This window comes from Alosa pseudoharengus, unplaced genomic scaffold, assembly GCF_046254945.1.
Source record: "Alosa pseudoharengus isolate Yale_2024_CS ecotype anadromous, Long Island Sound unplaced genomic scaffold, YU_APseudo_1.1 YU_APseudo_1.1_scf_6, whole genome shotgun sequence".
In the NCBI taxonomy this organism is placed as follows: domain Eukaryota; kingdom Metazoa; phylum Chordata; class Actinopteri; order Clupeiformes; family Clupeidae; genus Alosa; species Alosa pseudoharengus.
The window spans coordinates 4339025-4366740 of NW_027468848.1; the positions used below are offsets into that span (position 1 = coordinate 4339025).

Sequence of the window (27716 nt, forward strand, 5' to 3'; positions counted from 1 at the left end):
TGAGTGGTTGAAGTAGCACGTCAATAGATGACGGACAAGTGGCTTATTCAATCATATGCAAGCATTTTTTGATAAGGCCCAGCCTTCTGAAAGGCCATTCCAATGGATCGGAGACCAGATGGATGAGTGGAGCTAGGCGGAGCGAAATTCATCTGGCGAGGGTCAGGTTAGTCTAACGGTGACCGTGTTGAAGAATTGAAATTGGTTGTGGTCTATTCTAGCCTGACGAGCCAGACCCACATTAAAATGTAGGGTCTGGACACTCACAGTTCGCAGTGCTCAGTCCGAGGGGCGGGATAATCAGTTGTCTTTCAAATTTCCTCTGCATGCAATAGGACAGCGGCAGCGCTATGAGTCCCATGCGTTTCCCACCAGCGGAGCTAGTTGGCTAGTTCAAACGTTTGCCAACTTAATAAAAGCTTAACTCGTGTCACACTGTTCGCCAAAAATAAAGGCCTCATTAAAATGTAGGGTCTGGGCACTCACCGTTCGCAGTGCTCAGTCCGAGGGGCGGGATAATCAGTTGTCTTTCAAATTCCCTCTGCACGCAATAGGACAGCGGCAGCGCTATGAGTCCCATGCGTTTCCAACCAGCGGAGCTAGTTGGCTAGTTCAAACGTTTGCCAACTTAATAAAAGCTTAACTCGTGTCACACTGTTCGCCAGCAGCAACATCCATCTTATTTGTTTTCAAGTTCACAAGCCAACGGAGAGTTGCTAGACTAGCCCTGGCAGCAAATGTAATTTAGATTTCTAGGCTAGCAGCCTACAGTAAGTAGGATAAATAACAGACCCGCCACAATGTGCGGTATGATGATTTTTTACGAGCAAGACGTTTTTGGTGCCCTGCATGTTCTTAAATAACAATGATCATCAGTAGCCTAATATTCAACCATTATTTTGTGTAAATGGGCTATGCATTGGGTTAGACACCAGGGGCCATATTCACAAAGCCTTTTATCTTACCACTAGGAGTAGGCTACTCCTAAATAGCAATAAAAGATTTTAGCTATAGGAGTTTCTCTTATTAAAGGGAAACTTGGCAGGATTTCCCCCTCTGCTGGAGAAATTGTGCATTATGCTAATTCAAACTGTGGAAAAAGGTAATGATAAAGCACATGGACTTGTTTACAAGGTAGCAAAATGGTTAGCATAAGTTCGGCAGACAATGTGGATGTTACAAGGTAAGAAACACGATTTAAAACGAGTTTCTTGTTTCTCACTTCTCTTTCCAGGACGGTAGTCTCAATGTTGCAAGGTTGGTTTTCCGCCTGGGGACGCTAGGGGCAGCGGGAAAAGTCACCATTTTCACCGGAACAGGTCATTTAACCATCCAAATGATTTCTAAACGGGTTTATTACGTTGAAATAGTTGCCAAGTACCCCTTTAAGTTATTCACAAAGCCTTTCAGACCTACTCTTAGTAAGGGAAAATGACAACTCCTGAACAGATTCTGGAGCTGAGCGCTCTAGAATCTTTGACTAAGAGTGAGTGAGTCTTCGTTGCTATGGATGACGTTATTACATATGCACGAGCTTGACTGAAGTGACCACCTTGATTGGCTGATGATTGTAACGCGGGAATGATTCCAAACACCTCCCTTACGATGAGTGGCAGGTGACAGGTCTGAGAATGTGTGCGCTACACAAGGACGGAAGATGATGAATAACTAAATAAAAAGGCCTAGCCTAAATGAATCAAGAGTAAGGCAAAACAAATAGCCTAGTAGCCTAATGAAACATACGGATTGATGTAGTATCTTTGTAACATTATTAAATCAATCTGTTGCCTATGCCTACGTTTGCAAAAGAGAACCTTTTAATTTGATTCACAATAATGTTACATTTAATTTACATGTTGACAATGAGTAGCCTAGTTTTGGTTGTTGTTGGTGCCGTTATTGCATGTTAGTTATGCCTACAATCAGGGTAGGAATTTCACGGCGGCCATGGCCGTCGTAGCCCCTTGCGTTGGCCGTGACGCCCCTTTGAAAATCAGAGCAGAGACGGTTGATAAAGTGTATATTAAAGAGGCCCTATGCAACAATTTTAGCAAATTATGCAGGTTGAGAGTCGTTCTGATGGTTCTACAACACTTTTTGGGTCGTTTGGTGGGTGCTTCGTCTCCCCCTAGTGCTTCTCCGCGGAAAAACCGAATATGCAACTTTCTGGTCACGGTCGGAACACATCCGAATGTAACTCGGCGGAAATACTCGAAAATGTAGTCAGATTGTAGTTTCTAAGAAGACTGCAAAACGGACTCCGACTTGGCTTTGTTGCTGTTGAAATTGTAAGTAGCCTACCTTTGGGTGAACTTCGTTTTTGTAATGTGATTTTTGCTCGACCGTTTTATTGTGAGCCCTATGTGTTTAGCCTGGTTTATTGATGCTAGCTCGCTAGCTATTGGGGGTTTAGCGTAGCAGTCACTTGCTACCGAAGCTGCAGGGGGAGCTATGTCGTGAATAATGCGAGCCCAAATCAGGCGAAAACCCAGAAACAGCGAAGGAACAACCAGACCTGCATAGGGCTTCTTTAAGCATCTTTGATCAGAGGTTTACAGTCCACGGTGGCCTTGGTGCCCCCTTATTTCAATATTCTGCTTTGCGTCCTACTAATAGCGATATATATTTAGCCTAAGGCCTGTCAAAACAATCTTAGCATTCACAGCGCAAATTACGCTGTGGAGAAAGTTAGCGCAAGAAAGAAAGTGCATCCAAATTCACCCATTCTTCTCAGTTGAACTACTCGCGAAGTAGCCTACTCATCACACATACATCACAAGTAAAGAGCTTTTTCTCAGCTTTTAAACGATGTCAGCCGCCAATTGCTGTGGTGAACGGTTCGCGAGAAAAGTAAATAATATCATTCAATTTAATCATAAATGCTACTTAAGGTTTTGCGTCCATCTCCCTACCCATTCATCTCGGCGGAATACTTCACGAACCCCTCGTTTAACACGTGACAAACCATATATCAGAATAAACAGCAGACCTTACCGAACAAAGGTGTAAAGCAGTCCCCTGTACAGTTAGCCGTTCCAGAGTAATCCCGTTTTGAATTTGCAGTAAATTTCAACATAGCCTACATGGATGTCTCCAAATTTGGGCTTTAAGTTTTACACTGTGTTTAAATTATTCCACATTATTTCATAACGGGCCAAATACAAAATAAATATAGCCGCAAGCGGCAATGGCGGGCCCAAACACCTGCGGGCCGCAACTTGTGACATGTCGGAATCCAACAAAGCACCGACGTGGTGCGTTTGTGAAATGTACATATTTGATGCGTGTGCTATTTGTTTTTGTATTTTATTTTCTGCCACATGTACTTCCTTGGCCAGGTGGGGGTGAAATGCAAGGCAGGCCCATTGGGTGTCATCATAATCATAATATATATTAACCTGAGAAATTTCAGACCATTCATTTTAAGCAAAGAACATTTCTGATACACTTTTTGGTTGGCCAGATGGTGGCGCTATGTTAGGCATGGAAATTACACATGTGAATATCATCACAATAATGATATCCAAATTTTTTGTAAACAGATCAATCACTTAAGGCATTGTCCATTTTCTGGCACATTTCCTGCTTGACCAGGTGGTGGCGCTATGCCAGGCAGGCTCATTGGGTGTCTGGATACCATCATAATTATAATATCTATTACCATGAGAAGTGTCAGACCATTTATTCAAAGCATAGAGCATTTCTGGCACATTTCCTGCTTGGCCAGATGGTGGCGCTATGCTAGGCCTGTGAATTACGAATGTGAATATCATCACAATAATGATGTCTGATATTTTATAAAGTTTCAGATCAATCACTTAAGGCATTGTCCATTTCTGGCACATTTCCTGCTTGGCCAGGTGGTGGCGCTATGTCAGGCAGGCCCATTGGGTGTCTGGATATCATCATAATCATGATATCTATTAACCTGAGAAGTTTCAGACCATTCATTCAATGCACTGTGATTTATGACACATTTCCTGTTTATGTGGTGAGATATTAAAATCATATCAAATATATAAGTTATCAAAAATCCCTTCACAATTTAACATCAGCGACATCTTGGCATAATATTCGCCAAATTTCAAATGAATCTGACAAACCGTCTAGGAGGAGTATGTTCAAATTGATCATGTGAAATCAGTATAATTGTCATTCTTTCTGTTTCCAGGTGGTGGCGCAATGCCAAACATGCATTATGGGCATGTGAATATTATCATTAACATGGTCTTTAATGACCTGTGAAATTTAAAACATTTCAAGCCATGCATTGTGAATTATGACACATTTATTGTTCATGTGGAAGGGTATTAAAATTAATAATTTCGCCATTTCGTCAAATTACAACATATCAAAAAAAGGCTTCACAATTTATAATCAGGAACATCTCGGCGTCATGTATACCAACTTTGACATGAATCGGATCAACCGTCTAGGAGGAGTATGTTAAAATTGATCATGTCCACAACACACAAAATCTCAATTACCTCACTTCCTGTGGGCGTGGCTAATGACATGTTAATACAAAAGTTGTTTGGTTTTGGGAGTTACATACACTCACCAAATTTGGTGTGTGTATCTAAAACTATATGCCAACCACAAGTCACAGTGACATAAGGGGGCGCTATGGAGTTCCTGGCCAACGCCCGGTGCCAAGCTTTTATCCATGTCTATTCACTGTATCACTTGATGTGTGTGCCAAATTTCATGCGTTTTCACCCATGGGAAGCACCTCTTTTGGGATCACAATTCAGCACATATTTCATCACATTAGTCTGCACAAAATCCCAAATATCTCACTTCCTGTTGGGCGTGGCTAATGCATTGTACATAGGAAAGTTGTTCATCTTGGAGAGATACAGACACCTACCAAATTTGGTGTGTGTAGCTGAAATTATATGCCAACCACGGGATCAGTCACCTAAGGAGGCATAAGGGGGCGCTAGCGAGTCCCTGGGCCATGCCCGGGGCCAAGCTTTTGTACCTAGCTGCTTTGTGTGACACCTTATATGTGTGTCAAATTTCAAGACTTTTCGTTTATGTTAACCACCTCAAAATATATGCCAACCACGAGATCAGTCACCTAAGGGGGCGCTAGCGAGACCCTGGGCCACGCCCGAAGTCAAACTCTTGTACATAACTGCGATGCGAGACACTTGACGTGTGTGCCACATTTCAAGAGTTTTCGACAATGTTAACCACTTCAAAAACAGGAAAGCAAAAAAGTAGAATAATGAATAATAATAATAAATATAGCCGCAAGCGGCAATGGCGGGCCCGAGCACCTGCGGGCCGCAACCCGTGACATGTCGGAATCCAACAAAGCCCCGACGTGGTGCGTGTGTGAAATGTACATATTTGATGCGTGGGCTATTTGCTTTTGTATTTTATTTTCTGCCACATTTACTCGCTTGGCCAGGTGGGGGCGTAATGCAAGGCAGGCCCATTGGGTGTCATCATAATCATAATATATATTAACCTGAGAAATTTCAGACCATTTATTTTAAGCAAAGAACATTTCTGATACACTTTTTGGTTGGCCAGATGGTGGCGCTATGTTAGGCATTGAAATTACACATGTGAATATCATCACAATAATGATATCCAAAATGTTTGTACACTTTCAGATCAATCACTTAAGGCATTGTCCATTTCTGGCACATTTCCTGCTTGACCAGGTGGTGGCGCTATGCCAGGCAGGCCCATTGGGTGTCTGGATATCATCATAATCATAATATCTATTAACCTGAGAAGTTTCAGACCATTTATTCAAAGCATAGAGCATTTCTGGCACATTTCCTGCTTGGCCAGAAGGTGGCGCTATGCTAGGCCTGTGAATTACGCATGTGAATATCATCACAATAATGATATCCAATATTTTATAAAGTTTCAGATCAATCACTTAAGGCATTTTCCATTTCTGGCACATTTCCTGCTTGGCCAGGTGGTGGCGCTATGCCAGGCAGGCCCATTTGGTGTCTGGATATCATCATAATCATGATATCTATTAACCTGAGAAGTTTCAGACCATTCATTCAATGCACTGTGATTTATGACACATTTCCTGTTTATGTGGTGAGATATTAAAATCATATCAAATATATTACAACATTCAAAAATACCTTCACAATTTAACATCAGCGACATCTTGGCATAATGTTTGCCAAATTTCAAATGAATCTGACAAACCGTCTAGGAGGAGTATGTTCAAATTGATCATGTGACATCAGTATAATTGTCATTCTTTCTGTTGCCAGTTGGTGGCGCTATGCCAAACATGCATTATGGGCATGTGAATATTATCATCAACATGGTCTTCAATGACCTGTGAAATTTAAAACATTTCAAGCCATGCATGGTGAATTATAACACATTTATTGTTTATGTGGAAGGGTATTAAAATTAATAATTTCGCCATTTCGTCAAATTACAACATATCAAAAAAAGGCTTCACAATTTAGAATCAGGAACATCTCGGCGTCATGTATACCAACTTTGACATGAATCGGATCAACCGTCTAGGAGGAGTACGTTAAAATTGATCATGTCCACAATGCACAAATTCTCAGTTACCTCACTTCCTGTGGGCGTGGCTAATGGCATGTTAATACAAAAGTCGTTTGGTTTTGGGAGTTGCATACACCCACCAAATTTGGTGTGTGTATCTAAAACTATATGCCAACCACAAGTCACTGTGACATAAGGGGGCGCTATGGAGTTCCTGGGCAACGCCCGGTGCCAAGCTTTTATCCCTGTCTATTCACTGTACCACTTGATGTGTGTGCCAAATTTCATGCGTTTTCGACCATGTTAACCACCTCAAAATATATGCCAACCACTGGATCAGTCACCTAAGGGAGCGCTAGCGAGTCTCTGGGCCACACCCGAGGTCAAGCTCTTGTACCTAACTGCGTTGCGTGACAACTGACGTGTGTGCCAAATTTCAAGAATTTTCGACCATGTTAACCACCTCAAAAAAAGGAAAGCAAAAAAGTGGAATAACAATAATAATAATAAATATAGCCGCAAGCGGCAATGGCGGGCCCGAGCACCTGCGGGCCGCAACCCATGACATTTCAGAATCCAACAAAGCACCGACGTGGTGCATTTGTAAAATGTACATATTTGATATGTGTGTTATTTGTTTTTGCATGTTATTTTCTGGCACATTTACTTGCTTGGCCAGGTGGGGCAATATGCAAGGCAGGCCCATTGTGTGTCATCATAATCATAATATATATTAACCTGAGAAATTTCAGATTATTCATTTTAAGCAAAGAACATTTTTTATACACTTTTTGGCCAGATGGTGGCGCTATATTAGGCATGTGAATTACACATGTGAATATCATCACAATAATGATATCCAATATTTTATAAAGTTTCAGATCAACCAATAAAGGCATTACCAATTTCTGGCACATTTTCCTGCTTGGCCAGGTGGTGGCGCTATGCCAGGCAGGCCCATAGGGTGTCTGGATATCATCATAATTATAATATCTATTAACCTGAGAAGTTTCAGACCATTCACTCAAAGCATAGAGCATTTCTGGCATATTTCCTGTTTGGCCAGATGGTGGCGCTATGCTAGGCATGTGAATTATATGTGTGAATATCATCACAATAATGATATCCAATATTTTATAAAGTTTCAGATCAATCACTTAAGGCATTGTCCATTTCTGTCACATTTCCTACTTGGCCAGGTGGTGGCGCTATGTCAGGCAGGCCCATTGGGTGTCTGGATATCATCATAATCATAATATCTATTAACCTGAGAAGTTTCAGACCATTCATTCAATGCACTGTGATTATATGACACATTTCCAGTTTATATGGTGAGATATTAAAAGCATGACATATTACAACATATCAAAAATCCCTTCGCAATTTAACATCAGCAACATCTTGGCATAATGTTAGCCAAATTTCACATGAATCCCGCAAACCGTCTAGGAGGAGTATGTTAAAATTGATCATGTAACATCAGTATAATTGTCATTCTTTCTGTTGCCAGTTGGTGGCGCTATGCCAAATATACATTATGGGCATGTGAATATCATCACTACCATAGTATTCAAAGACCTGTGAAATTTAAAACATTTCAAGCCATGCATGGTGAATTAAGACACATTTATTGTTAACGTGGAAGGGTATTAAAATTCATAGTTTCGCCATTTCGTCAAATTACAACATATCAAAAAAAGCTTCACAATTTAGAATCAGAAGCATATTGGCATCATGTATACCAACTTTCACATGAATCGGATCAATCGTCTAGGAGGAGTACATTAAAATTGATCATGTCCACAATGCACAAAATCCCAATTACCTCACTTCCTGTGGGTGTGGCTAATGGCATGTTAATACAAAAGTTGATTGTTTTTGGGAGTTACACACACCCACCAAATTTGGTGTGTATCTAAAACTATATTCCAACCACAAGTCAAAGTGACATAAGGGGGCGCTATGGAGTTCCTGGGCCAAGCCCAGTGCCAAGGCTTTTCCCCTGTGTATTCATGGTACCTCTTGACGTGTGTGCCAAATTTCATGAGTTTTCACCTATGGGAAGAACGTCTTCTGGCATCACAATTCATCACATTTTAGTCCGCACAAAATCCCAAATACCTCACTTCCTGTTGGGCGTGGCTAATGCATTGTACATACGAAAGTTGTTCATCTTGGGGAGATACACATACCTACCGAATTTGATGCGTCTAGCTGAAAGTATGTGCCAACCACTGCCTCAATCACCTAAGGGGGCGCTACTGAGTCCCTTGGCCACGCCCAGGGCCAAGCTCTTGTACCTAACTGCTTTGCGTGACACCTGATATGTGTGCCAAATTTCAAGCGTTTTCGACCATGTTAACCACCTCAAAAAAGGAAAATGCTCTGAGACAAAGTTAAAATAATAATAATAATAATAATAATAATCCTTACAAAAACAATAGGGCCTTGCGCCCTTCGGTGCTCGGGCCCTAATAATAATCCTTACAAAAACAATAGGGCCTTGCGCCCTTCGGTGCTCGGGCCCTAAATATAGCCGCAAGCGGCAATGGCGGGCCCGAGCACCTGCGGGCCGCAACCCGTGACATGTCGGAATCCAACAAAGCACCGACGTGATGCGTTTGTGAAATGTACATATTTGATGCGTGTGCTATTTGTTTTTGTATTTTATTTTCTGCCACATGTACTTGCTTGGCCAGGTGGGGGCGCAATGCAAGGCAGGCCCATTGGGTGTCATCATAATCATAATATATATTAACCTGAGAAATTTCAGACCATTCATTTTAAGCAAAGAACATTTCTGATGCACTTTTTGGTTGGCCAGATGGTGGCGCTATGTTAGGCATGAAAATTACACATGTGAATATCATCACAATAATGATATCCAAAATGTTTGTAAACTTTCAGATCAATCACTTAAGGCATTGTCCATTTCTGGCACATTTACTGCTTGACCAGGTGGTGGCGCTATGCCAGGCAGGCCCATTGGGTGTCTGGATATCATCATAATCATAATATCTATTAACCTGAGAAGTTTCAGACCATTTATTCAAAGCATAGAGCATTTCTGGCACATTTCCCGCTTGGCCAGAAGGTGGCGCTATGTTAGGCCTGTGAATTACGCATGTGAATATCATCACAATAATGATATCCAATATTTTATAAAGTTTTAGATCAATCACTTAAGGCATTGTCCATTTCTGGCACATTTCCTGCTTGGCCAGGTGGTGGCGCTATGCCAGGCAGGCCCATTGGGTGTCTGGATATCATCATAATCATGATATCTATTAACCTGAGAAGTTTCAGACCATTCATTCAATGCACTGTGATTTATGACACATTTCCTGTTTATGTGGTGAGATATTAAAATCATATTAAATATATTACAACATTCCAAAATCCATTCACAATTTAACATAAGCGACATCTTGGCATAATGTTTGCCAAATTTAAAATGAATCTGACAAACTGTCTAGGAGGAGTATGTTCAAATTGATCATGTGACATCAGTATAATTGTCATTCTTTCTGTTTCCAGTTGGTGGCGCTATGCCAAACATGCATTATGGGCATGTGAATATTATCATTAACATGGTCTTCAATGACCTGTGAAATTTAAAACATTTCAAGCCATGCATGGTGAATTATGACACATTTAGTGTTTATGTGGAAGGGTATTAAAATTAATAATTTCGCCATTTTGTCAAATTACAACATATCAAAAAAAAGCTTCACAATTTATAATCAGGAACATCTCGGCGTCATGTACACCAACTTTGACATGAATCGGATCAACCGTCTAGGAGGAGTACGTTAAAATTGATCATGTCCACAACGCACAAAATCTCAATTACCTCACTTCCTGTGGGCGTGGCTAATGGCATGTTAATACAAAAGTTGTTTGTTTTTGGGAGTTACATACACCCACCAAATTTGGTGTGTGTATCTAAAACTATATGCCAACCACAAGTCACAGTGACATAAGGGGGCGCTATGGAGTTCCTGGGCAACGCCCGGTGCCAAGCTTTTATTCCTGTCTATTCACTGTACCACTTGATGTGTGTGCTAAATTTCATGCGTTTTCGATTATGTTAACCACCTCAAAATATTTGCCAACCACGGGATCAGTCACCTAAGGGGGCGCTAGCGAGTCCCTGGGCCACGCCCGGGGTCAAGCTCTTGTACCTAACTGCGATGCATGACACCTTACGTGTGTGCCAAATTTCAAGAATTTCCGACCATGTTAACCACCTCAAAAACAGGAAAGCAAAAAAGTGGAATAACAATAATAATAAATAATAATAATCCTTACAAAAACAATAGGGCCTTGCGCCCTTCGGTGCTCGGGCCCTAAGCCCTAATAATAATCCTTACAAAAACAATAGGGCCTTGCGCCCTTCGGTGCTCGGGCCCTAAATATTACAAATGTCGCCTAGATATCGGTAAATCAGAGGACAGCTGAGTTTGTGAAAGTAGCCTTATGCATGCATCTAGGCTATTTGACTTTCTTAAATCTAAGCTGTGCTTAAAATGTTCAATACATGATTTCATAACAGGCCAAATATCAAATAAATGTTAAATATAGCCTAGATATCTACAAATATTAGATGATCAGATGATTTACAGTTATATGTAATGCGTCATGTTTCATGTTTTTGTAATGTTTCATACAGTGATGCAGGTCTACTGCAGTGAATAGGCTAAATACTATGGAAAGCCGTTCAAGACAAAACGTCTGTCAAAATAACGCCTCCACGTGTAGATTTTTTTACTTCTTCAGGAGTAAAAAATAGACGTCTGAGCGTCAGACGTCATATTTTTACGTGTGCCACACGCAAAAACTTTGCGTCTGACGTCAGACGTTAAAAAATGACGCCTGGTTGATTTCAGAGCCAACCCAGACGGCACACATAAATCTTACCGATGTCGGGCCGATGAATGCCGTTATAGTCTAGAAGACATCGCATAGGAAGCGTTTGCTCATTGGCAAGACATCGCAGAGATGTCGGCAAATCATCGAAAACGACAATGAGCCAATGTTTCAACAACTCATCGTTTGCTCATTGGCAAGACATCGCCGGGATGTCGGCAAATAATCGAAAACGACAATGAGCCAATGTTTCAACGACTCATCAAAGCTATGCCCACCCCTGGCTTATACGACCTTTATTTATTTAGGTCGGAACTTGAGATTGCACATTTTACACTAGGCTATAAATTATTAGATCTATAAAGACACAAGAAAGATGCCAGAAATATTTTCAGTTCATTTTATTGAATGTTTAAAAAAGTCTGAATGATGAAAAAAATGCTGTTAGAAAATGTTCCCCAAAAAATCAGGTTCTTCTCCTGCAAGAGACAGAAACAATTAATTCACTGCAACACTTTCATCTTTATTGTCTACCCTTACCGATTGCTGTTAATGCATTTTCATAGATGCAGAGAACCACTACCGAGCTCGGAGAAATAGATTTCAAACCCATTAGCATTACCTCAGCTGATATTTCAATCAAGCAGAGGCGAGCTCAGGGCCGCGTTTGGGCATTGGGCAAAGGGGCTGCTGCCCCGGGCCCCGGCCACTAGGGGGCCCCGGCGCGGGACATTTAAAAAAGAAAACAAGTGTCTTATCGTCACCTGTCTTTGCCCGTATCAATGCATGTTATTACAGACAACAATGGCTTCGCATGAGACAATTAGGAAATATGAAAGCGGATCTCGAAAAAAGAGAGAGCTTCAGCCAGACGTTCTCAGTAAGGCGCGCCAAAACCATGGCCGTACGCACTGTGCGTATCAGCCAGGCTACTCAACAAGAGAGAATTTCCCCTGTGTGCGTGTATTCACACCAAATTGGCCTAGGCTACCATAACTTCTCAACTCTGCACAGTAGCCTATTCCATTAACTGCATGCCAGTAGGTTATACAATTTTCTGTAAAGTAGCCTAAAGTTTGTAACGTTATCAAAATCAACTTAATGCAGAACTACGCGCGCACCTTTTGTTTGAGCAGGAGAGATAGACAGGCATGCTACAGAAGTTGTAGGCTAGCTTGTTATTTTCTATCAGCACACAATGGTATAAGCTAATTCATTAACTCGAGACTCATCATGGATATAACAAGTTTTTTAAACAACGAAAACAAGGATGGAGACAGCAAAGCGAGAGGAGTTATTTCAAATGGGCAAGCTGCAAGCACAAGGTAGGCAAGATTATTGCTTGTCAAAACGTTAGGCTAGAATCACCACTGTTTAAAGCCATACGTGAACGTAGCCTTCGCTAGAAAAAAACTAGGTAACTTTAGCCTTTATAGGGCTATACAAAGTTGTCCAAATAAATAGGTCGTTGGCGTTGTTGTTATAAAGATATTGCATGTGGATGTTATTAGCCTACTATATGTAGGCTACTTTTTAACTGACCAATGCAGGAACCTAACCGGGACAAATATTATCAAAGCGTTGAAAGTTAGGTGGGTGTGTGCGTACCATCGCATTCATTCCTGCAGGTGACCTGTCCACTTTTTTCAAAACGAGGATCAAAATAGGGATAAGTCCACGTCTAGGCATACTATCCCTGTCCCTGACAACGTTACCGTTATCGGCTGCGACACCCCCCTTGTTTGTATTTGATGTGGTTGGGCTGTGTGTGTGCGCTAGACTGCGTGTTTCAATGTATTTGACGTCGTGGCTGGCTATACTAGGGCTGCGTGTTACAGTGTATTACAGACAGCGTGTTACAATGCATCATGATGTGGCTGTGTGCGTGCGCGCCAAACTCTAGGCTACAATGTTTCATGAGTTCAGAGTTCGGGAGTTCCACATTTTAGTCTGACCTGGGTACCACTGGCAGTTTTCAAGCCTTAGTTGAAGTAATTGATGGTAATAATGTAATATTTCATGGTTTATTTTTTGTGTGCATTGCCCCATGTTTGTAGGCTACCGGTACTTGTTTTTTGTATGTTGGTACAATTGTATGTTGGTTATATGGTTCCACAATATAAATGCAAATTTAATTTTTACATTATGTCTGTCATAATTTAATTGCCTCTCTCTCTCTGTCTTATGTATATTGATAATAATAATAATAGGAATATATATTGAAAAAAAATGGGGGGGGGGGGGGGCCTCGGGGAGGCCTCTGCCCCGGGCCCCAGATGACCCTAACCTGGCCCTGGGCGAGCTAATGCCGTTACTTGGCTAGCGCGCTAACGCCGGCCAAAACACGAACTCTGGAAGTGACTAGAGAAAGTTGGGACTGAAACGTAGCCTACATTTGCTTTGGGAACTTCGGCTGATGCATCTGTGCATTTCCTCTGTGCAAAGGCGTTATGATGACACGACCAGCAGGTTAGCTCAGCCAAGACAGTAACGTTAGCCTAGCTCCCACTCCTCTCCATACAAAAACGACAGCCTTTCCTGGGTGAAGTCTCACGGTCAAATAATAACTTGCTATTCTTACACCCAAGCATATTGCTGTCCTTGTACCGGTAATCATGGATGCTGTAGTGTTAACATTTCGCCATAGCCGCTAGCTTTAACATATTTTCCAGTGTTAGCTCAACTAGCTAACGTGAATTAGTTCACAACGAAGTTGTAATTACCCCAAAACAGCTCTTTATAAAGTAATGTACACCAAGTTATGGCTTAGCCTAGCAAGCAAATATATAAACAGTCATACAATTGACACAATGCCTATTTTCTGACAATTTACATGAGTGCATTTACCAACCTGAAAATCGCTGCTCCAGGAGGCTGATCTGACGTGCCTGGCTGCCTGCTACACACGCAAAAAAAAAGAACAGATAGAGCGGGATCTGCGTTGGGTAGTAGGAACGATCAAAAGCCAACATACATGGAAGCTGGGGTAAAAAAAACATAGCGGGATCTGCTTTGGGTAGTAGGAACGATCAAAAGCCAACATACATGTAAGCTGGGGTAAAAAAAAACAGATAGCGGGATCTGCTTTGGGTAGTAGGAACGATCAAAAGCCAACATACATGGAAGCGACTTCAGGCCGATACCCCTGCGACATTATTATATGGGAGGATTCCATGCTGATCTGAAACCGACATCGGGCAGATGTACGTGTGCTGTCTGGGAATAGGCGAGTTCGACTTGCGGCAGATCTGTGCAGATCTGACTTGATGTGATGCATGCTGGGTTGAACACAATGCATACTGAGATGGACGCAATGCTTGCTGGTTAGAAATTCTGTCCGACTTCTGTCAGCCGGCGAGGGACTTACCACCGTGACACCATGTCACATGGCCTTAAAATATCGCGGGAGTCTTAGCCTGCAGACAGCAGTCTTGCAGTTGCCTTCCACGAGCTGAAACACGCCCTCATGACGTCAGTTCAAAGACGTGATAGGGCCATTTGGGAGGAATGTCCTCATGATGATTATGACTGGAGGCTCATGCTGCTTCCTTATGTTGGAATATGCGAAAATAAACAGAAATCGAAGGGATACCTTCTTATACGTGATTTCTGCAACAATGGTAGGCTAGCCTACTGAAAACGTTTGGATATTCTGTTATTTTCTGCTGTTGGCTAAATAGATAGACACACATATAGGGGAAACACTTGATATTGAATTTATGTGCTACAATGCAGGCCTGTTAACTGTATGACAACAGTGGTTTATTTAAACTACATCATAAGAATTTATTTCGTTAGTCATCATGCTCATTTTAATGAGTAAGAATGAAAGTTCTGCTGTGTTTATTGCAAACAACATTCCGCGATATCTCCCGCGAGTCACGTCAGGCAGACTGTAGCCTTTCTGTCTGGGATGAGCTGCCCTCTGTTGTAGCTCCTCCCGGCTAGCTTCTGAAGATCACGTTTATGTAGAAAGCCAGACGAAAGTCAGACTCAGTCAAGACGAACAAGCCTAACGCCTTTTCCTTCTTCTTCTTCTTTGCTTAATTGGCGGATTACAGCTCTTTGGTGCATACCGCCACCTATTGTACAGGAGTGTGTAAATGGACTTAACAGACTATCATGGCCCGACAAACATTTTTAAGAAACTGCAGATCAGTGTTTGCTGATTGTGTTAGGCTTGCGATGTCAGATCATGTGGAGGAAGATGGGATGCCCATTATAACTAGGTAGGTTTAATCATTAGGCTACTTAATCATGCGAGTTTTGCAGAATTTCCTACGACAATGTTGAGCGATTGACTGAAGGTAGGCTATGCATGTTCACACCCATGTGGAAAATGGATGTGCCTCCCAGTGATTTAAACTATATAAAATATGCTGGACAGAGAATATTAAGCGATGGCCCTTCCTAGCCATTTCTCACTGTGCGAAGTCCGTTGCCAGACTTTTCAATAGCCTGTAGCTATGCTATTGTAGAATTTCGCCGACCATAGAAAACGCAATGTCGTAGGCTAGCAAAGCCTTGCTGCCATGCACTGAGAGTCAATATAGGCATGCTTCTGACTTAGAAAGACTCTGGTTCCTTCACTTCATGCACACTTAAATCAGCTCTCTCTCTTGCCACGATGAATAAGGATGTTGCAAGCTCATGTGGCCATGGAGTTAGGCTAAATGTTCAGGTGGTAGTGCAAAAAAGTATTACAGTGCAAGGATAAAGTCCAGCATTATAAAAGAGAATAATGTAAACAGTAGGAGATACAATAATAATATAATACTGTAAACAGTAGGAGATACACAAATCAACATTCAATATTAGAGTATTGAGTATTACGATTACAGCCAGTGTTCAAGTATTAAAGCAGGGGTTCTCAAAGTTTTGATTGGTGAGGGCCAATTCAGGAACCCAACATTGAACTGAGGGCCGCCAAAGGGGCAGGGGGAGAAAAAGAAAAAAAAGAACCTGGAAAAATCCCATTTGTAATCATTTTAATGACCAGGTTGCATCTCTACAGTTTATATTGCATTAAACACATTTTAACTCATAACTGAGGGCTAAACCTGGCAAAACTTGTGAAAATCTTAAGGAAAAATTTCAATGCACACACAATCCCTGGGGTTCTCTACCCTCAACAGACAAATTTGGGATAAGTTCTGGTTGCAGTCCATTTCAAGTACAAACTTATTTAGAACAAACAGTCTCAGTGTGCCTTGCTTCTTATCAGCATAGGCCTTATTCAGGGCCAATTCCACCACAGGAAAACCTGACGGCCACGAAACACCACTAAACGTAGATTCATTCTTTTCAAAGCACACTGTACAGTTTTAACAGTTTTACAGATGTTATCAGATGTTATCGTGGGCCGCCAGAAATGTTTCCGCGGGCCGCCATTGGCCCCCGGGCCGCACTTTGAGAACCTATGTATTAAAGTTAGGACGGTTAGGGGTTAGTTAGGAGGAAGGGGTTGTGCATGGGCTAATATAGCCAGTAGACAGTCTGTACACAAACATTGTTATAAGTGGTAGTGGAGGTGGAAGTGGTGGAGAGGGAGACAGACTATGCAGAAAAGTCCATCTCTCCTTTGCATTGTACAGTTGTATGGCCTTGGGGATAAATTAATTCATGTCTGTCAGTTGAGCATAGCAGTGTGCGTATTCTTGAGCTGATCATGAATACAGTAAACATTTTTTCAACAAAGAAATATAAGTGATATCCACTAACTTTATTTGGGAAGGTATATTGGTAGGTTATAACCATGCAAAAAGAAAGTAGGTCGAGTCAGAAGAAAGTAGGCAATGTCACATTTTCACTATGCTGTTGATATATAAACTTTTTTTGGCTGACTCATTTATTATTGTTGTCCATGGTATAAAGCTTACTTACAATACAATACTTTTCAGAATGAATGCAATGAGGAGGAGTGTTCAGTGGGCCAGAGGAAGACTGATTGAGCCAGACTTTGCCAATGGAATGCTCAATATAATATCAGAATTCCTAGAAGAAATGGAAAATGTCACAGTTCAGCAAGGTTGGTTGTGTTGTGTGAAGTGTAAGGGGGCGGGAGGCAGCTACCACTGGTTTACTGGAACAGGGGTCACAAGAGGCTTGGAGCCATCTAAAAAACACCATTGAAGACCACCTGCCCACACCCAAATTTATCCATGACAAGAGTTGCTGAAAGACCTCCAACAATACAAAAAAGGCAACATGTCCCCACTACCTGATTGTATGTTAAGCACTTGAAATATGGTCTTTGAATGTCTTCTGCAATTGTCACACATTTTTTTATGTTTTCAGGTGAGCCTGGATACCATGCTCCACAACTTCAGAGAAGTCAGGGGCGTCCAAGGTTCCTTGTTACACGGGAGCATCTGATGTTTTTCATGTCATTTAATTTCACTGCTCGTCAGATTGCTGAAATGTTGGGTGTGTCATCACGAACGGTGAGGCGACTCCTAAGGTAAGGAGTAGGAGAGGAGAGACATAATCAAATAAATAAATACTATAAATACTAATAACTTTGAATCTGCTTCCATGTCAGTTTCATAACACCAGGTAAATGTACAGAATAGATTAATTCAAGAAAGCCCGACATTAATATTACATTTTACTTCAACAGGCAGTACAACCTCTCCCTAAGAGGCCGCTATACCAATCTGCCTGACACCGATTTGGATCAAAGGGGCAATTGATCGGGGGCAATGACCAGCTCGGTGCAGAGGCAGTAAGAGCACGGCGGGCAGGTGAAGGCCTCACGGTACAGCGGAGGAGAGTTCGCCAGAGCCTATTACGTGTCAACCCAGAGGGGGCAGCAACTCGGACAATGGCTCATCGAATGAGCCGCAGAGCTTACCGGGTTGCTGGGCCAAATTCACTGTGGCATCTCGATGGCAACCACAAGCTGATTAGGTATGTTGTAAATTCCTGCCTACCAGTTAGTTTGTCTTAGAATACTATGCATAACAAAACTATACACACTACAAATTATATACATACAATAAACATGACATGAATGGGGTGGTATGTGCCTTCTTTTTGCTTGTCTTTACTTAAGATGGAGAATTGTCATACATGGAGGGATTGACGGCTTCAGTCGGCTTGTGGTATTCCTGAAAGCCTCAAATAACAACACCAGCCTTACCGTATTTGAGAGCTTTCTTGCTGCCATCGAAATGTACGGGGTGCCCTCTCGAGTCCGTGTCGACCATGGTGGTGAGAACAATGCCGTGTGCCCATTCATGGAGGTGTTCCATGGAAGTGGGAGAGGAAGTGCCATTAGAGGAAGGAGCACACACAATCAACGGATTGAGAGACTGTGGGGAGATGTTTGGAGAGGTGTGACCAACACTTTCCATGCCCTCTTCACACTTTTGGAGAGCGAGGGAAAAATCAATGTGGACAATGAAATGCCTGTTTGGGCTCTTCATTTCGTGTACCTGCCCAGAATCAACGCACAGCTGCGGCTGTTCTTCAACCAGTGGAATCACCACAGGATGCGCACGACAAGAAACATGTCCCCATACCAAATATTTATCAGAGGATGTCTGGCTCAACAAAACAGTGGCCATACAGCCATGCAGGACATTTTTGGGGATGATCCTCCCACACCGCATCCTCCGAACCCTGTTGAAGCGGGAGGTGCAGAGAATGAGGTCGAACCAGAGGCTGTTCAGGTCCCTGCTAATGTATTTCATCCAGACCAACAACAAATGGAGATATTGCGGCAACTGAATCCTCTTGGTGGTGAACCAGACAACTTTGGTGTGGACAACTCCAACATCTGACCTGAACAGTCATCTCATACAATTTGAAAGTTAATAACAGAAGTCAACTTTACCAGGGCTGCAAATACATGTGGAGGGCGGTGTTTTTGAAAATAGCCAGTACCAGGATAAACAGCAATTGAACATGGAATTTAAATTATAGAAACGTTTTCCAAAAGTCCCTTAAGCAGTCCTTCGAGGTATTAAAAAAAAGTAGTCAAATCATTCCAAAACAAGGGGCCTGCAGAATGCCCTCTTCCATGAATTGGCAGAAGGTTTCATACTCCTGGTGAATCGGTAACCTGAGTACTATTAGGCAGGTGTTGGCTTCTGGAAAAAGCATTTTGCCTTCATGCAGGAATGTTACCTGGGGTTGTTGGGGAAACCCCAGAGGAGGCACAGTGGAGGCCCCAGAGGTGAATTCGAGAACTTGCTCCAGGCTTACGGCGCATTCTCCCCCTGAAACACAACAAAGGGGTGAAAATGTATGATATGTCACGTAAAAAGTAATTCTGGCCTATTCTAAATTCCAAGTTAAGTAGTGGGTTTCGCTGTGTGTGAGTACGGGGTATACTGTATGAGGAATATAGATAGTATACCTTGGATGTCAATAAGCCAATCCATGAAAAAACACATGGTCCTTGACTCCGCTGCCCTCCTGTTGCTCCCCTCTACAGAGTAGACCACTTCGAATAGGTCCTGCAGGTCCCTGGCTCGAAGTGGCCTCACCTCGCTCACAAACATGCTGTAGAACACATGGGGGTGTTCCCTCATCTCCCTCAGTAGGCCGAGGGTTCTCAACCCCTCTGCAAACCTGTAAAATATATTACATCATATTAATTACATTACATTACATTTGGCTGACACATTTTTAACCAAAGCAACTAACATGGTAAACAGTTTTAAAGCAATTCTCTCACAATTCTAGGACAATTTAAAAAAGGTAGAGTACAGTAAGAATAAGTGCATAAGTGAGTGCTGTGTTTAAACAGTTGAGTGTCAGTTCTAGACAGGTGGTAAGTGCTAGGATCACCAAGACTAGTTGTAAGTAGTGCTGAGAGGAGATGTCCTCTGAAGAGCTGGGTCTTCAAGAGTTTTTTGAAAATGGAGAGGGATGTCCCTGCCCTTGTAGGAACTGGCAGTGCGTTCCACCAACGAGGAACAACAGATGATAAAAGTTTGGATTGGCCTGAGCGTACCGGTGGCAGAGCTAAACGTCGCTCGTCTGAGGAGCGCAATGGTCTGGAGGTAGCGTACGTCTGTATGAGGGCATTCAAGTAGGTGGGAGCAGAACCGGACACATATAAGAAGTCAATGATTCAAGGATGTCTACTGCCACATACTGTGTTATTTACTGCCCTGTGCATGGATGCAAACGGGTGAGTGAGTACATTCTATGTCACTGATGCTGCAGTCCACAATATATACAAAAGTCAAAACCTGTAACCTTTTCTGTAGTTTCTAGACTAATTGCTTACTGCTCCAGGGCACTTTGCCTCCGTCCATCCACGTAGAAGTCTGCAGCAGTTTGGACAACCATGTTTTTGTCCTCAAGCCTGGATATGTATCGCAATGCACCAATGATGTTGAGGCTATCTCCTGCACTTGAAATGGCATTGTTTGCTTCTTCGACAGTTTCTGCGTCCTGTATCTGAAAAAAGAAAAAAAATTAAAGAGTGAGCAAGAAATTGAGGTGACACAAATGAAAAAGACAAGTGCAATTAAAACATTTTGTATGACAGCCAACAAATGAAAACGGACTGATATAGATATTACATAAATTAATAAAAAATAGTTTGATCTACAAAGAATAAATCAATTAATTTCCTTCTTACTTTGATCAACTGTTCTCTGAAAGTTCGATCATTGATTTCATCAACCCTGGCAGGGGGTGTTGGTATCTCACAGACCTGCTGGTATAGTCTTTCAAAAAAGAAATGTGGGCCAACTCCACCATGCACCACACAAACAGCTATCATTTTAGCTACCCATGTGTACAATTTAGTCTGCAAAGCTAAAATGAACACGATACACATATGATGAAACACTTTCAATCAGCCAGGGTAAAAACTTAGGGAAAAAAAACAGAATATGACTTACCCTGAGTATTCAGGCGCAATTGCCGGCTATTGTCATGGCCCTCAAAAATGTTGGAGCCATGGATGGCCCTCATCAGCAGTCTCAAATATTCCCTTGTTGGGCTTCCCTCATCCACTGCCCCTTCACCAGTGTTACCATAATCGACGAAAACAATGTCTAATTTAGCTTCTGGGTTGAAGTCCCTGCGCTTGAATGCGCGCAAGCTACATATGAAAATATCGTTCCTGCAAACATTGACTTGGTTGCTTGATAGACAGACACTGTCATCAACCCTACAAACCAATCGTTTCAGTACAGTCTGTAGATCAGTCCTGCAAGCACAAAAAACAGACATGTATGTTTTATTTACAGTTATATGCCAAATGTATTAGATTATGTGTTTTAGTAGTTTTAACCACCAGACTTAAACACGAAAAAGGATGGGGTATATTATCAAATGTTTATTATACGGCTCTTCACAATGCTAGTAGAACGCTTCATTGACTTGAATGGGATTTCCCAATGTCTATGGTAAAATATTTTCATGTAATTACCGCTGCAAACATATAATTACCGCTGTCAATGGCAACAGGTTTTGTGCTGCTGATTTAAGTTTTTCATATCACTCTGCAAGTAGTCCGGTCACTTCTTGCATTGGAACTTCATTCAAAAGTGAAAGCAGACGGTTGATCAGCTGTGTTCTAAAGAATGTTTGATTCAAGTACAGCGTGTGTTGCAAACTATTTGTTTCTCAGCAAAAGCCACAACGAAACAGTAACAAATACATGTAAAGAGACATCTTACGTTGTGGTATCTGCTACGTTGAATGAATTCACATGAACAGGAGCATGAACAGGCATTTCATCCTCTTCCTCTATGGAGTTTGAGATGGTCAGATTGTGGGGTGCTCCTTGTTGGTGCCCCCCCCCCCCCCCCCCCCATCCCAATCCTCCCCCACCTTTTTTTATGCAGCCCTTGCCACTTAATCTACTAAACCCCTCTTCTACTGCACTTTCAACCCCCCCCCCCCCATTAATGCACAAATAGGCTGACACCAGACATAATTTCACTGCATTTCTTACTTCCAGTAACTATATGCATGTGACAATAAACTTCCTTGTATCCTTGTATCCTTGTTTGTAGGTGGATGCAGACCATGGTCAGAATCAGATTTGAATATCTGAATAGGAAAGTGACAGGAGATTATCCAAAACAAAAAAAGGACTGAAACAGGACCCCCCCCCCATAGATTATCACTCTTGCAAGTCATACATTGCTAGTGACTGTAGATTTGAGAACTTACATTTTCAGCATCCTGCATATAATCATTATCCTGGTCAAGATCCACAGGTTGCATCATCATCATCATCATCTGGCACATAATCCTCATCCTCAACCTGTGTGTTGTGCATGGAACAGATAGATAGAACAGGTGTTAATTGATGTTATGTTATCTTTTTTTTTAGAATTTTTTGGGCTTTTTATGCCTTTAATTTGATAGGACAGTGGAGAATGACTGGAAGTGAGTGGGAGAGAGAGAGTTGGGGTGGTATCCGGAAAGGACCACGGGGCGGGAATCGAACCCAGGTCGCCGGCGTACGGTGCAGGTGCCCCAGCCAGTTACGCCACAGTTGGGGCCATGTTATATCATATCTTGAAAATGGGAGTTGTATGTGTATGTGCTTCTTACACATACAACTAAAATGATTGCTATAAATAAATATAAAAACGAGGGATTTCACATGTATTTAGACCTCTATTCCATGGCCATATTACATGATCCATATTCCTGTATTCCATATACTATTGAAACTCATTGATTATCAATGTAAGCCTATGCATGGGGATAGTGAGTGAGCCAGGTTAGTTCATTTTCATCTTCTTGTGAACTCCACTGTATTACAGAAATCTTAACACACAACAGGCAGTAAAAATGCCACAAGTGATGGAGATATGACAGTTGATGGATGCAATACGGCTGGAGCATTTGTTTGCATGCTCTGGAAAAAACAAACCACATTCATTAATCATTTAAAATGGCTGGTTTTCAGCTAGGAGACAGTAGGGGCAGCAGGGAGAGCTTCTATTTTCGCCGTAACAGGTCTTATAACTATCGCAATGATTTCTAAAACGTTCTATTAAGTTGAAATTGCTGCATTGTTTTGCTTAAAAAAACACACACACACCTGCACCTCATCAATGGAGAGCCACAGGACATAAACAGTGCACGATTGTTTTATGCCGTAGTATTCTATGTTGCGTCTTTCAAAGCTGTAAAGCGGAGTTGGAGACAGTGGGAGCTGGATAGAGAAAATTTCACTTGCCATGTCATCTAACCCAGCAAAAGCAGCTAGGTCCTGTAACAGAAGCAAATAATAATAATAAAAAACAAGCTTTGTAATTGCATGTGTAAATTGTATATTTTCTGCAACCAAGAACAGCCAACTTTACATGTTGGTGAGAGACTGGGTGTGTGTGCTGGGCTGCTGAGGCCAATCTATTTGAGTACAAATATAACATTCATTTAATGTTCAATTGTCTGCCCGTTATTCTCTATGTAAAATCAATATGTCTCAAAGTCCTAGACAGGGATACAACATTACACACAAGCCTGATAGTTGGGCTATGAAATCACTGTATGATCAATCTTACTAAAATAAAAACTTGCCTCAAATGGCTGAGTAATATTAAAAGCCCGCCTTTGCAGTCTCCCATCCGGATACTTAAATTGAATAATCACGCCGTCATCTGGCTCGGGGATGTTGGCTATATGTTTCTGCCTATCTTTAATTGCCTTTTAAAAGGAATTCTGCAATGAAATTCACAGCAAATAAAAGCTTAAACCGAATTACATAATTCATCATGCTTGTGCATACCTTTCTCCTCCGGTTTTCATACCCCTCAATTTGTCTCCGTCTCATGTCCTATGAAATTTGATATGCAATTAATTACACCACACCATCAACCATTGATGCAGCATTGTTTTGTCATTTTATTATTGTGATGCTTACCCTTGCCCTATCAATTTCAAGGGAACTTGCATATTCTTGGTCTTGGACTTGTCTTAAGGCTCTCCAAGCCATCAACTACAGTACATTAACATCACCATGACACACAGAGACCACACACAACAAAACACAAAATAAATCACCAAATGAATCCATACATGGGTAGGTGTTATGGCACTGTTTTACAGTACTGAAGTATGAAAACATGCACTGCAAGTAGCCAAAATAACAGACCAAAGCAACAAAGCAAAGCAACAATGTCAAACTGGCTAACCTGATCTGGTACAACACTCTGGGTAGAGGTTGGTGTTGTCTGAGAATGGACAGGGAAAATACAGGGAGCATAACATGAGTTAGTCTAAGACAAAACGTGACATACACATTACATTTTTTTCATTGACGTTTTCCAGTGCTAGGTTTTCGGCTAGGAGACGGTAGGCCAGTGGTTCTCAAACTTTTTTTTTCATTCCCCACTTTGATCAAGGGGGCATTCTCGAGCCCCACCTGTCCCTCATCGCTCTAAGAAAGTGGTAGGTCAAGCTTAAAATTGTCAAATTTATTGAAATAATGACAAGTTCTAAATATATCCTCTTCAACAGTTAAAATCAAAGTTAAAATCAGCTGGTGCTGCAGATATAATAATAAATAAATACATAACACACATATTTCTGTTTTCCAGCAACATATTAGGAAGCATAGGCCATTTTACAGCATTGTACAATATATTCAATGAAATACCAACATGCTGCATTAAATGGATCTATAATCCAGTCATACTGAGCACTGCTGGTTGGGAAATATTTTTGAAATAAACTTTGCAGGGATGTGATGTAGGCCTACAGTTTAATACATCGGATCACAAGAGTGCCTCCCAATCAGACGTTTCAGCGATTTCGCTCAGAAATCTCAAAGGCATAATAGGCTACTGTCGCGATCGAGGCGCCTGTCCCATACTCAAGTTTTTTTGGTGAATGCAGTAATCTTATTTGCTAGGTGAGGTAGGTGTTTGTCTTTGCCTTGTAACTGGACATTTAACTCAAATGTATTCTAAGATAGGCCTATATCAAATATATCGCTAAGATAGGCCAGCTTCGTCAAGAAATGTTCATTAGTGAACGTGCTTGCAGATTCAAACATGCGCCCTTCTTCCAAGAAGAGGCGACTCGGAGCTCAAACACGCGCGACAGCACTTTACCTCGGGAAAGCCACCTTTCCTCGCTGTGAAACAAACAGTACAGCCTTTTGTTCAGCTACCATCTCTTCGCAAAGTGCGGAGAATAGACGCGCTTTTAAGGGCCGGGTTTTGATGAAATTCACCACTGTCACAACAACGTTCAAAATCTCATGTAGGTCGGGACTAACTAAGCTGCCTTGACACGAGCGCTTCCCTGTAAATAACACAGTGCGTCCATTGCGCATCGGGTGCTACCTGGGCCCAGATAAAAAAATAAAAATAAAAAAAACTCCTGTTTTTCACGTCAGTTCGCGCCCCACCTGGCATGTCTCCGCGACCCAGTAGTGGGTCGCGACCCACAGTTTGAGAAACGCTGCCGGTAGGGGGAGCCGGGAAAGCTTCTATTTTCGCCATAACAGGTCTTACAGTTTATGATTAATGCTTAATTAATGTTATGTTATTAATTTAGTGTGTAAAGTAGGCTCACTTGATCAACAATTACATTCTGGCCAGAGGATGGTGGGGTTATCTGATCTACCATCTGACCTGAGGGTGGTGGTGCTGTCTGAGAGTAGACAAGAGGCGCAAGCAACATTCCATTCATTTACAGTCATGACATGCTGTATTTTAGACTACAATTTAAGTCTGTGATAAAACATGAGAAAAATTGTTGCGAAATACACATATATCCCACTGCTTACTTTGAGTCTTATGTAAACTGCAGACCTCGAAAATTCTGGACAAGCCTTTATGGCTGAAGGACACAAAGAACTTATTCCTACCGGATGAACTTTTCTCCACCTGTCTACCCTACACAAATCAAAGTCACCATCCTGAAGGTCTGGGAATGTCTCTTTCACCTTCTTTTTGAAGTCTGTCTCAGACATGGAGAAAGGGACATTTATTTTTGTAATTGATGAAGCCTCTGCATGAAAGTAAAAAAAAAAAAAACTTGAGTAATCTGTATGCAGCAACAACACAATTAGAAATGGCATTATATGCAGTCTGGTAAACACACTTCTTGAGCCCAAAACCTCTGCAGAAGGATCTGTCAGAAAGCACAGCCTGAGGGTGCACAGCCTCAATGCCCGACTGGCTGAGGACCTTGTGGACCTTGTGGTTCTTGCGTTGCGGTGTGGATCCACCCTTCGCTGGAAGTCCCTTAGTCTGAAAGAAATTATTTACAAAAAAGGGGAAATTCAACATTGGAAGAATGCAAAACAATTGTTACTTTGAGCATAGGTGCAAATTAGTAGTGAATTGGTAATCCTGAAAACTTAAAACAAAAGGGCAAGACATATGTTTATACACCAAATATGTAAGGGATAATGTATAGACCCTTTCAACAATAAAAACAAAAACAATGCTTGAGTGTTCTATTTGGGCCCCAATCTACTTCCTCTGCATTAAGATAACATATGGAATGTTAAAAAGGAAGTCTTGTGGGGCCAACTATGATGCTGATAATGGAACTCTCTTGAAAGGGTCTATAGAACGCCGGTCATTATTGGGAAAATAAGTTTCGACAGGGCGAACTGGACCCCGACGCGCCAGTGGATGAACTGAGCTGACACTGCGCGCTGTAGTCACGGTTCTGTTATGTGCAATCTAACAACTTTATACCTTGCATGCCTGTTGCAAGTGAGGTTGTGCTATTACTGCGTAGTAAATTGAGTTTGATTATTAAGTTCGCAGGCACGTTTTTGTTCATTTTGTGCGGACACGTTAGGGTTAGGGTCCCCCAGGGGTATATGGGTGCAACAGATTTATGGACATCTCTTTGTTGTCGCAAAACTAAACGAATGTTTTACCCATAGACTGTAAAAAGTTTGACCAAGGGTTTTGATCATGGTTTTGAACTTTAAACTTTAGCCATGATAGTCTGTTAAGTCCATTTACACACTCCTGTACAATAGGTGGCGGTATGCACCAGAGAGCTGTAATCCGCCAATTAAGCAAAGAAGAAGAAGAAGAAGAAGGCATTGGCTCTGAAATCACCCAGGCGTTATTTTTTAACGTCTGACGTCAGACGCTCAGACGTCTATTTTTTACTCCTGAAGAAGAAAAAAATCTACACGTGGAGGCGACAGACGATTTGTCTTAAACGGCTTGCCAAAAAATATAACTTTGATCATTTTTATAGCCTACTACTGTATAGTTAACGTTGGCCCTAGTGCCCTGACATGTGGCCTTTGTGTAGGGTTGCCAACTTCCTCAACCCCAAATGAGGGACACTTCACTTCAAATGCGGGACCCCCCCCCCCCCCCCCCCCCCCCAAAAAAAAAAAAACTAATTTACAAATGGTGTACTGTCAC

General features: G+C 41.8%; 1 protein-coding gene across 1 annotated transcript; it reads right to left on the reverse strand.

Moving 5' to 3' along the window:
• Window positions 1-19153: 19153 nt before the first annotated feature.
• On the reverse strand, window positions 19154-21147 carry LOC143106689 (G2/M phase-specific E3 ubiquitin-protein ligase). The gene is made up of 4 exons (XM_076271100.1): window positions 20975-21147; window positions 20618-20790; window positions 19739-19953; window positions 19154-19598 (listed from the first exon to the last, which is right to left on the reverse strand). Exons 1-4 carry the CDS (start codon window positions 21116-21118, stop codon window positions 19357-19359), a joined length of 774 nt encoding a protein of 257 aa, XP_076127215.1. The 5' UTR covers window positions 21119-21147; the 3' UTR covers window positions 19154-19356.
• Between the last annotated feature and the right edge of the window lie 6569 nt (window positions 21148-27716).

What these genes read in the sequence shown, in the direction of transcription:
- LOC143106689 (XM_076271100.1), bottom strand. Translation starts at nt 21,118, where the DNA reads ATGATAGCTGTTTGTGTGGTGCATGGTGGAGTTGGCCCACATTTCTTT. An exon ending in TCAGAGAACAGTTGATCAAA is followed by an intron (nt 20,791 to 20,974) that starts GTAAGAAGGAAA and finishes TTCTTTTTTCAG; the next exon opens with ATACAGGACGCAGAAACTGT. An exon ending in TTGGCTTATTGACATCCAAG is followed by an intron (nt 19,599 to 19,738) that starts GTATACTATCTA and finishes GTTGTGTTTCAG; the next exon opens with GGGGAGAATGCGCCGTAAGC.